Genomic DNA, 12,500 nt, shown 5'->3' with positions numbered 1-12,500 from the left:
TCCACACCCACTCACGACGCGAGTTGAGAGGAGCAGGAGAAATCTAGCAATTAGCCAATATTATTGGAAGCCTGTTTAAAACACCCAGGCAACCCACGCATAGCCTCCACACAACAGGGCTGGAGAGAGAGCCTTCTTCTTCTTCTTCTTCTTATGCTCCCATATCTCTCTCTCCTCCCAGTCACTGATTTCACTGCGCCTATGCCTTTGCAAAAAAAAGAGTAGAAGAAGAAGAAATACTGCCTTTATGCACGGTATTGAAGAGGGAAGTGACTCTGCACTTATGTAATTGTGTAGATTTCAGCCCAGATGAAGAAGCAGACAGGGGATTTCCTTTTTATTAGCATGTAGGCTAGGCAATGTAAACCCTGACATACTTCATCTTCGGTCGGCTTGTCTTGTCAGGTGACAACTGTATCAGACCCAGAACTACAGTACTTGTCTGTCTGTACACTCACCGAACACTTTGTTAGGAACACTATACGAATACTGGGGTAGGGCCTCCCCCCTTTGGTCTAAATCAACAGCCTCAATTCTTCATGGCATTGATTGCACAAGATGTTAGAAACATTCCTTTGAGGTTTCTGGTCCAGGATGACATGATTGCATCACGGAAATTCCTGCAGATTTCTCAGGTGCACTTTCACCCTGTGAATCTCCCGTTCTACCACATCCCAAAGGTGCTCTATTGGATTCAGATTCGGTGACTGGGAAGGCCACTGAAGAACACTGAACTCATTCATTCATTGGTTCATGAAACCAGTTTGAGACAACTTTAGCTTTCTGACGATGGAGCATCATCATGCTGGAGATGCTGGAAGTAGCCATTAGAAGATAGGTAAATTGTGGCCATGAAGGGATGCACATGGTCAGCAACAATACTCAAATAGGCTGTGGCATTCAAGAGATGATTGATTGGTATTAACGGCCCAAAGTGTGCCCTACACCATTACACCACCTGAATGAACGAGAAGGTGTACAAGTGTTCAGTCAGTGTATATCCTGGTCTTCTATTTGTAAAAACACACATACAATTAAATGGCTTTTGATGTTGCATGGAAATGAGCTCATTAGTTATTCATTGTCTCTTGTTCCTTTATTGTTGTTGAATTTATTTGTTGAAGTTGGTGGGAATGATCAACTAACCGTTTTATTTTATTTTTTAAAATAGGCTTAACAATATTGAACACAGAGGCTATAGAAATAGTCTGTGAATACAATAGCTCTGAAATTGGAAATCAGAAATTGGCTTGACTAGACACGTCTAGACTAGACTGTGATGACCATGGCCTTCTACCTCTCAAGAGCAGATAAAACCACGTCAGGAAGTGACATTAACAATGTCTGTTGAGAGGCAATTCCAGTCAGTGAGTATGACTGTATTGTGAAGACTCTGTAGCAGTGGCGGACTCAGGCTGTTTGAAGGGCAGGGGCGAAAAGAAAAGAAGGGCACCTACTGCACAACATGGGACCCCATCAGTGCACATGGTCAAGTTTAGACCATTGGAAGGGCAGCCAATAGGGCACATCCTCTAATTTTGCCACTCAAAAGGGCACTTTTGTGCGATGTTTTTCAACTGTGAGGGCACATGGTCATGTTTAGACCATTGGAGGGGCACCAATAGGGCACGTCCTCTCATTTTCGCCACTCAAAAGGGCATTTTTGCCACTCAAAGGGGCACTTAAGAGAGACGTTTTTCAACCGTGGGGGCACCAGGAGGGGCGGTCGCCCCCCCTGCCCCCCCCTGAGTCCGCCAGTGCTCTGTAGTCTACATTACTCTGTCTATCACGTGTATACATTTTTGGTCGCAAAATAGCATTTTCTTCTCGGTTTTTGGCTATAAACTCGCCTAAATGACTATCTTAGAGAACAGCTCAATGATAGTTGGGCTTTCAACATCTTGAACATCTGTTACATGTTTACATTCCTCCCTTCCAAAAATGGGATTGTTCTCGCATAGAACAAAGTTTATATTACAATCATTTTGTTTATTTTGACTTTCTAACTAATAACATTGCTGACAATTAGTGATGGCCACTAACATGGAAGGTCTATATTGAAAGTTCTTTCAGATAATCCTTTTTTAAAAGAAATAATATACACTCACTGAGAAATGTATTAGGAACACTATACTAATACTGGCTAGGGCCTCCCTTTGCTCTCAAAACGGCCTCAATTGTTCGTGGCATTGATTCCACAAAATGTTCCTTTGAGATTCTGGTCCATGATGACATGATTGCATCACACAATTCCTGCAGTTTTTTTCAGGTGCACTTTCAAGCTGTGAATCATCTCCTGTTCAACCACATCTCAAAGGTGTTCTGTTGGATTCAGTGTGTAATTGATTCCTATGCAAATCAGAGACCATATAAAAACAAAGATATTCATTCATTCCAAAATTACATGAATTGTTATCCTTGCATTAAGTTATTGAGTGATTTTCATGACATTTTTGCGTTTTAGCTAAAGTTCAATACAAACTGGAAAAATGTTCGTGTTCTTTTGACCGGTAGTGTATGTTTATGTATGCGAAAAGGGAGGAATTGTACAGCTTTTTTTCTATATAGCTATACAGCTGTACAATACCTCCCTTTTCCCTTGCTTCACCCAAAGATAACACAGGAGTTTAAGATGTACATTTCAGGGCTTGAAAAGGTTAAGCTGCACTACATCTGGCACAGAGCATATGTAACTGCACCATCAGGGTGTATCTCTAAAAGGCCTGGAACGGTATGTTTGAGGGAAACATTATCTGAACTTAAAAGCTGACATCCAGCAATTAGATGTCTCCCTCTCTACCTTTGTGAATTCCCAAAGCCACCAAAAAGATGCTATTAATCAAAATCATAGGGGTGTGCCTCTAGAGACTTGAATCTTCAGCCTGCTTCTCTACAAGCACGAGGGCTGGAGAAATCAGGCCAAGCAACCTCACATTTGCTTATGGGCAACCACTGTGAGGAGAGGGTGGGGTAGCCTTACGTTTCTTGACGAAGCATCTTGGTGCTGGAAAATACTGAAAATATCAAGAGTTGCTCGTAATATGATGATATCTAAAATGCTCTGATGTTGTTGAGGTAGTACTGTTACCCCTTTAATCACACCCCTATCACCGTTAGTTAAAGGTGAAACTACGCTATGCTGCCCTTCTTGGTACACTGAAAATTTGGAACATAGATATGTTACTGAAGGTTTTCTAGTAGCGACAAATGGGTGCATAATCTTTGGAAACAACCCAAATGTAAAATAAGTACGTAACGGCCAGTCTTCAACCTCGACACCAGATTTTAGAACGTGCTTTGTTTGGACCAAAACAACGCTCTTTACTGAAGTTTCTTTATCATAATGATCTCATTCCTTGATGGCTACTGATTTATCATGGCCATTTACCACTATTTTTCTAACTCAAATGTGCATACCGGACCATTCAGAAAGAAATATCGCAATATTTGCTCACAAAGGCAGAATCTCCCATGATTTTCTCAAACCATGTTTTGGCCATAGGATGTGTTATATACAGTAAATGTATATTCATTTAATATGGTAATATATGCCTAATTGTATCCCAAGTGATGCAAATAATACAGATAATGCAAATGCTGCACTGCCCTTTAAATAGCTGCCCCTTTAGTGTGAGCTGTGCAATGTACAGTATGTACAGTATGGCAGGCAAACAAAACAAAGATGTTGATTTTAAACCACAATCGTCAGATTCTGAATGTAAAGTCGATTGATCATCAGTTCATCCTCACTTTCCACAACACCACAAACTATTCAAGTATGTTCCACTCAGCTTAAGCCACATCTGAAAAAAACAAAGAAGAAGAAGAAGAGAAACCTAACTCAATTACAAGTGATTGGTGTCTGCATGTCATTGATTTGCAGGGGGCGATTAGCATTTAGCGAGCAATTTAATGTATCTTGTTTACTATAGACACCCATTCACTTTCCTACGGCGACACTCCGCCAAAGACCTTCTGCACACTGCCCAGGCCTGCTAGGGAGGAGGGAGGAGAGAAGGAGAGAGACATTACGTGCCGTATTCCACCGGGCGTCTACCGAGGGTCTTACTCTTTTTTTAACACCTAAAACACAAAGTTGGTTTAAACCTCTGAAGGTTAGGCGAGGTGGCATGAGTTCACATTCCCAAACCAAAACACAAATTCTTCAAAGGGCTTTGGCCTTTTGGTATTTGGTGTGTTTATGTTCTCCTGTTGTCCTGACTGCACATGTCCTGTAGATATTTTCATCACTGCTCCCCTGCTGAAAGCAATCAATCAGCATCTTGTGTTAGGCCTCAGTGACGCAGGTAGGGGAACTGAGCAGGTCAGCACTGGGGAATATTTCAGGCTTGATTTGTGAAGAGGCAGCACGTCACGTTGGACACACACACACATACACACACACACACACACGCACACATACGCACACACACTCACACACACACACACACACACACACACACACACACACACACCACACACACACACACACTCACACACACACACACACACACACACACACACACACACACACACACAGTCACTCAACGGTGAGGACTCTTGACATCCTCTCTGCCCACTCTTTTACCTCCAGACTGGCGTTGGGAGGCAAACAGGGTTTTAAGAGTTATTTCTGTCTTAGTAGCCAGAAATAGGCCTAGCGCTTTGGAGTGAGGATATATATTGTACTGTACATAACAAATCCGATGGCAAACAGAGATGCTTTGAGAATGCATAGAACATTCTGTCTTTGTGTGAGCAGTCATGCAATATTTATTATATTATTACTTTTAAAGGTCCAATATGTAGATATGAGCTTTCAGATATTGCTAAATGGCCCGGGATGAGTTGGTAGAGATCAAGGAATGAGATCGTATGATAAAGAACGTTTGTTGAAGAGCAGTGTTTGTTGTTTGTTGTTGTTGGTCAAAGGAAATCTATACGCTGGTGTCGAGGTTGAGCACTGGCCTTTACTGTATGTACTGTACCTATTTTAAGTTTGTTTACAATATGCACACGTTTCAAAGTCGTCACCTTCTTAAAATAATGGCTTACGTCGTTTTTGCCTGAATATCATATACTAGATTTCGTTCAGTTTATTCTCTTTTTCTCAAAACTTGAACGAATGACGTAAGCCATTATTTTAAGAAGGTGACGATATGCACACGTACAATTATGCACATGTGATGCATTTGATGTTTCAGTGTGACCAATGAGGGCAGCAAAGCGCAAAACTACGTACTTATAATATTTTATCGAAAAATAAGGCTGAAGACATAGGAGGATGGATGATGATTTTGCCCTAAAGCAATGTATGTTCTGTATATTGGCAATGTATGTTCTGTATATATATATTTTTTATTATTATTATTTTTCTGAGTGGGGCAGTCCCACTCATATTATTATTATTTATTTATTTTAATTAGTTTTTTCAGATTTTATCCCTTTTTCACCCAATTTGGTATCCAATTACACCCAACCTAGCATCCAATTATCCCCTGCCTATTGCGTAGGATCCGCCGCACGACCCCGTGGCCGGCAGCCCCAGAGGAGATCGCCAGGCAGACTAGCTGTCTGGCTCCTCGAGCCCAGCACCGTTATTCCGGCACCCCGGGGGCGGTGTTGCGCGACGGATCCTTGTCCGGAAATAGTCCTATACCCCCCTTTGGGAGCGGCCGCTCAATATGCCGCTCCCTGTGTGTGCCCCGGCCATATCCGGATCTGGCGAGACCGGGATTCGATCCCAGTCCCCGGTGGGCAGCTTGCACTAGTGGCTAGTGTTTAGACCGCTGCGCCACCGCGGGGCTATATTTTTCTTTTTTATTGACAGATACAGTAGAGATTTAGACAGGACGGATGGGTGAGAGAGAGAGGAGGGATGACATGCAGGATTATGTCCCTGGCCGGAATCAAACCGGGGACCCTGCGGTTACATGGTCAACGCTTAACCCGCTACGCCACCTAAGCGCCCCGTATGTTCTGTATATTCAATATAATATTGTTATTGTACTGTATTGGGTCACTTCCCCTGACCCCCATACTGTGGGACTGGCGTGGAGGCATCATACTGCAAAGCCCTTTCTCTTGTCTTGCTAACTACTTGCTGTCCGCCACGATGAAATCCACCCATTAGATGTTTTTTTAACTCTTTCTCATTATTAATCCACACAACATACAGTATGTTTGAGTAATTGTCACCAATTCACACAAGGAGGGGCGCAACATCATTCGTGAGGAGCAGCAGCAGTTTACTGTAGACTTGTGCATTCGTGAATTGGTTCAGCTTACAGGAAAGTGTCACATTGACATTCAATAGTCCAGGTAAATGACTGTGACTCAGCAGAATACAGGTGAATGCTGAAGCAGGCCAACAAACAAATGTGAACGTATATCAGCCTTGTTTAAAAAAATAGAAAAAATAGTTATGAAGCTAGACAAAGTGTCATTGCATTGAAGTACATGTGAGGAAGACACCAACCTTCTTACGTGTGGTTCATTTAAGGTCTCGCTCCAGGGCACCAAAACTACTGGTTGTAGTTCAAGCTATATACTGTATGGCAAGGATAGTTACTTTGAACAGTTTCCAGTAAATCTGGTGTACTGTGTAATTGATGTTACTGCAGTGTAACAATTACAAGTATGTTGCCGTGTAAGGCATAGAAACCAAAGATGAAACTGTGGCAGTGAACACAGCTAAGGTACAATGGTTAATACATTATTTGCTATTATTATGCTATTATTTAAATGCAATTATACTAGAAAATGTGGGCTGGGGAATGCCTTTCTTGGTAGAATTAGCAGATAACTGGGGAGATTTTCTAGAGCAAACTGAACACTAAAAATAGCATTTGAGGTACACATTGCCCGAAATCGGATTTTTGAATTAGTTTCTCCACTTCAATAACTGTATACAACGCATATATGTCTTACATTGCATAATGCCGTTTATATACATTTATATAAATACATTATTGTTGGACTGTGAAGCACTTTCAGGTCGAATATGAAGAGTGTACCATCATTACAACTGGTGATGGTGATGATGATTATAAATATAAATATAATTCTATAATATCCAAGCAATAACTGAATTATTAGCCTATGAAACAACATGCTACTACAGTGTTGTTACTCGAACAATACACATGTTACAACACAGGCTTAAGAGCAATGTCCTGTCAATGTTACGGCATACCTACCCCAATTCACATTGTTGGTTTTAAAAACACTGGCTTGCATTTGCCTGTTTTACTTTGCCATCCTCCCAGCGTCGCTTTAGGGTATAAAAACGCTTGCCTACCCCGACGTGACCTCAGCTTCAATCATTTACAATGTTGTAGGTGGGCCAGGGGAAATTAAACATTTAAAGAAACTAACATTTTACTTATTATTCCATTCGGAGGGTTTAGAACGACGATGTCAATGTTGTGTGATGCAAGACTATAAATAGACAGGTTCTCTTAAGCAATTACACTGTAAGCCTACACTTGGACCTCACACAACACACACCACTGAAACTTGTCCTCTTTAATAATATAAGATCTTACATAAGGCATTTATATCTCCCAACCCTGCGTCTAAGCCACATAAAGAAATTAATAATTAAAAAACGTTATGTAACTGTTTTGCATATTCCTAAATCCTGCTGTGGCATTTCAAAAATAGGGTGGAGAGAGAATCCCCCCTCACCCCCCCCCCCCCCCCTCAGTGTGTGTCGGGGAAGGGGAGTTCACCCCCCCTCCCTCCCTCAGTGTGTAGAAGGTGTGTTCACCTCCCTCAGTGTGTAGAAAGGTGTGTTCACCTCCCTCAGTGTGTAGAAAGGTGAGTTCACCTCCCTCAGTGTGTAGAAAGGTGTGTTCACCCCCCTCAGTGTGTAGAAAGGTGAGTTCACCTCCCTCAGTGTGTAGAAAGGTGAGTTCACCTCCCTCAGTGTGTAGAAAGGTGTGTTCACCTCCCTCAGTGTGTAGAAAGGTGAGTTCACCCCCCTCAGTGTGTAGAAAGGTGAGTTCACCTCCCTCAGTGTGTAGAAAGGTGTGTTCACCTCCCTCAGTGTGTAGAAAGGTGAGTTCACCTCCCTCAGTGTGTAGAAAGGTGAGTTCACCTCCCTCAGTGTGTAGAAAGGTGAGTTCACCTCCCTCAGTGTGTAGAAAGGTGAGTTCACCTCCCTCAGTGTGTAGAAAGGTGAGTTCACCTCCCTCAGTGTGTAGAAAGGTGTGTTCACCTCCCTCAGTGTGTAGAAAGGTGTGTTCACCTCCCTCAGTGTGTAGAAAGGTGTGTTCACCCCCCTCAGTGTGTAGGAAGGGGAGTTCACCTCCCTCAGTGTGTAGAAAGGTGAGTTCACCTCCCTCAGTGTGTAGAAAGGTGAGTTCACCTCCCTCAGTGTGTAGAAAGGTGAGTTCACCTCCCTCAGTGTGTAGAAGGTGAGTTCACCTCCCTCAGTGTGTAGAAAGGTGAGTTCACCCCCCTCAGTGTGTAGAAAGGTGAGTTCACCTCCCTCAGTGTGTAGAAAGGTGAGTTCACCTCCCTCAGTGTGTAGAAAGGTGAGTTCACCCCCCTCAGTGTGTAGAAAGGTGAGTTCACCTCCCTCAGTGTGTAGAAAGGTGAGTTCACCTCCCTCAGTGTGTAGAAAGGTGAGTTCACCCCCCTCAGTGTGTAGAAAGGTGAGTTCACCTCCCTCAATGTGTAGAAAGGTGAGTTCACCTCCCTCAGTGTGTAGAAAGGTGAGTTCACCTCCCTCAGTGTGTAGAAAGGTGAGTTCACCTCCCTCAGTGTGTAGAAAGGTGAGTTCACCTCCATCAGTGTGTAGAAAGGTGAGTTCACCTCCCTCAGTGTGTAGAAAGGTGAGTTCACCTCCCTCAGTGTGTAGAAAGGTGAGTTCACCTCCCTCAGTGTGTAGAAAGGTGAGTTCACCTTCCTCAGTGTGTAGAAAGGTGAGTTCACCTCCCTCAGTGTGTAGAAAGGTGAGTTCACCCCCCTCAGTGTGTAGAAAGGGGAGTTCAACCCTTAACACTAGAACAGCCGTGGGTGGGCTCATTTGACCCTGTGAGTAAAAAAAAAACGTTATATCCTTGCACTCGATACAATTTCAGGCGGCAGGCTAATTTACAAGGCGGCCAACTAGTGGTTGTTGTGTGTAAATAGCAGCTTCCCATTCTAAAGACTATGGTCATTTGACCCCCGAGTAGATCATTTGACCCCCGAGTAGATCATTTGACCACCGAGTAGATTGAACTCTTATAGTAGGTAAAAAAGGCACGGCTGTAGTGTTAGCTTCTATGGTGTAAATGGATGGAGAGTGTAAAAGAATAGCTTCATGGCTGTTATGGCCATGCATGGTAAAGTACCAGGCTCTTTACTGTAGTAACAGAAAATTATAATGGTCACCAGTAAATTAGTCACCAGTGTCTCAGTTCTCACAATTATCCATTTTAGACATGATGGCCTTACAATTATGTTTACCGTACTTAGTGCTTCCTGTCATAGCGTCATTTTAAATCTATGCATATATTTTTTCCCTCTGATATGTATTTTTTTATCCTTTATTTATTCAGGAAGTCTCATTGAGGTGAAAAGACTCATTTTACAAGGGATACCTGGCCTTATGCGAGACCTGACGAGATATGACGCTTTGTCATAATTGTTTTATAATAATTGGTATCTAACACTTTTTTTAAGTCCCCTAAGAGCAGTTTGTGAGGAGTTTTTGCAATCTACTTTTGCATAACTACTTGTTAGTCCACCTCCTCTCTCCTCTCCTAGCCTACCTTACTGCCTTAGACAATGTACTGTATGAATCACGGAGGAGAAAGAGAGACCTCTCGGAGACTGCACCATCTGTACCAAGCCACGTTTCTGATTAAATCAACTTTACATGCAGTGAGATTGAACACAGTGAACAGTGAACAGAACTTCAAATACAATCGAAGAATCCTGATTGACGGCACACAATCTTAAGAAGGTGAGAAGATGCCGAAAAGTCGTTAAGTAAAAGTCTCCCGTAATGACACGGGGGGACTTGCGGTATAGTGTATGCTGCATCAGTATAGAGTATAGAGGAGGCAGGCAGAGTTTAGTTTGTCTGTCTGGAGACACTGGCTCTGCTGAGGGAGGGAGGGGCTGGGAGGGGGCGGAAGGGACTGGGAAGCACGTGGGTGGGGAGAATGCCTCGCTATAGATTTTTCAACAAATTAACGACTTGCACCGAATAATGAAAACTTGTAGAGCGTGGTAAAGGGAAAGCCCTGGCAGTGTGTGGGCGAGCCGCTACCTCTGCCCTGGGTCTCTGGAGTGACAGTGGGTGTATAAACAGAGAGACCCCCAGGGCCCGCTGGGTAACACCCCCTGGCTAAGCTGCTAGTGGGAGAGACCTGTAGCGATAGCGATGGACACTGCTTTTATCTTGGCAACAGGGACTTCTTGGCAACAGGGAAGTCGTTTTTTTCTCTCTTTCTTTTTTTTTCTTTTCCGTTTTGTTTTCTGCAATGATGTTTGAGAGGAGAAAGAGAGAGGCTGGAGGAGGAGGAGGAGGAGGAGGAGGCTGTCTGGAGCGCAGAGATGCAGAGGAGGAGGAGGTAGAACTAACTCCTAGGTTTTCGAGTCCTGCTCCCTGCTCTGTGTGGCCCTGTTGGCCCCACAAGGCTGATTGATGGTTGCTCCTCTTGTTCACTTCAGCCATCATCTCTGTGCTCACTGTCTGAAAAGGTCACATGAAAAATGCATGACCGTGACTGGAGGAGATTCCACCACCTGTGTGTGTGTGAGGAAGGATCCATGTCTTGCGCTGTGCAGGGCAGAGACAGGGACGGATGCGCACGGGGAGGGAGTTGGGTAAAGACCGTGTTAATCGCGGACGAAACAGCAAAGTAGTACGTTAACAACCAGATGGACCCGGTTGTTCAGCCGATCCGACGATATGATTAAATAGATTAGTTAACATAACATAAGGAAGCAGGATAAAGGATCCTAAGCTACTGAATGCTGATAAAAAACAACACAACATTACATTTTACATCAATCCATATTAGCCATGATCTTGTACTACATACAGTGTGTAGTGACTTCACCAGAATTCTACACATGTGGCTCTTAGCAATCCTCAAGCAATCCCTCTTCAGTGTGTGCAGTATCCTGACCTGTGTATTCTACACGTGTTGGCGCTACGTCTGCCCCGTCTGTCCCGTCTTGACATTTGATAACCTGACCAGAGGTGTTCTTCCTCCCCCAGTGGCCGGGTGCTGCCACTGCTGGGCCGCTTCAGTGAGCTGGGAGCCCTGCTGGCCGACCGGGGCGTGGCGCCCGGCGGCGTGGACGCTGTCCTCCTGGACGCGGGCTGCTCCTCCATGCAGATGGACCGGCCGGAGAGGGGCTTCTCCCTCAGCAAGGACGGGCCTCTGGACATGAGGATGGATGCAGACAGGTGGGACCAACACACATAATCTCTAGGGGGGTGGTGTAACGGTACGCAACACATTTTGTTCGGTATGTGCCAAGGTTTTTAAGTCATGGTTCGGTACGTTTTCAGTACAGCAGGGTAGAAATTCCCAAAACATATAGATATATACTTTTTTTTTTTCTCACAGTGGTTTACTGAACAAACTGTGGGTCTTCCTTTCTTAATTAAGAAAGCAGGTGCCTTGGAGAAGTCGTGGACAACTGGAGTTTGTGCTTGTTTATAAAGGGCTGGTATGATTTGCTGGCTGAAATGCGGACTGGCTGAGATTAAAAGCATTCGTTCGGTACACACGCGAACCGAACTGAAAGACCCGTACCAGAATCTTTTCGTTATACGAATACGAATGTACCGTTACACCCCTAATAATCACACTACACTACACAGGCCGGTCCTGCACTCAGATATCTCTATAGATGTGTTCACAGAACATGTGTAGCCTCAACAAAGACTGAAGATAACTACTCTCTAAGATATCTACCTCCCCTAGAGGATAATAATGGTGTTTTGTCATCATTTAAATTCGGTTCATCATTTAGAATTCATGTTCTATGAGAGGAGCAGGTATTCATGTTCTATGAGAGGAGCAGGTATTCATGTTCTATAAGAGGCGCAGGTATTCAAGTAGAAACAAATTCAAGGTGCGGTAGCCCTCAGCCACGGCGTCTTTGATATGAAAATACTCTGTTTCGGTTTTCAACAACACACGTTACTGTATGTCTTGACCCTGTTTGTCCCTCTCCAAATGCTTGCTGGGAAACGGCAAATACTGTGTGGTGGCAATTGGATTTCCCTGTCACAGGCATGAAGGGAATGTCATTTAGATGAAATATGTATCCCCGTAGCTTTAAACATATGCACACCAAACACAGACAAGGCCTGTAATTCATAGTCCATCAATCTCTCTATGCTGGGAGACCTTGACAGTGATTTGACATGGGCTTTTCACATTGACAGGGATTATGTATTGGTATCTCTAGAAAGGAATGGCAATTGTTACAGTGTAATCCGTTGAATCCCTCTGTCAGTCAGAGACGGTCGCTTTTTCCGC

At 43.8% G+C, this 12,500-nt stretch overlaps 1 protein-coding gene across 1 annotated transcript in view; it reads left to right on the top strand.

The window, feature by feature from the left end:
* Positions 1-12,500, top strand: part of mettl15 (methyltransferase 15, mitochondrial 12S rRNA N4-cytidine) — a gene marked incomplete at both ends in the record, with an annotated part of 59,200 nt that overhangs the window by 37,236 nt on the left and 9,464 nt on the right. Inside the window, one exon of the mRNA XM_080528085.1 lies at positions 11,225-11,416. Coding sequence (XP_080384211.1) covers positions 11,225-11,416 — 192 coding nt within the window. The remainder of the gene's footprint in view (positions 1-11,224; positions 11,417-12,500) is intronic.

This window comes from Nansenia antarctica (genome assembly GCF_963989245.1).
Source record: "Nansenia antarctica genome assembly, chromosome: 4".
Classification (NCBI taxonomy): Eukaryota; Metazoa; Chordata; class Actinopteri; order Argentiniformes; family Microstomatidae; genus Nansenia; species Nansenia antarctica.
The sequence above is the reverse complement of the archived record's forward strand: the minus strand, read 5'-3'. Positions and strand labels throughout refer to the sequence as shown.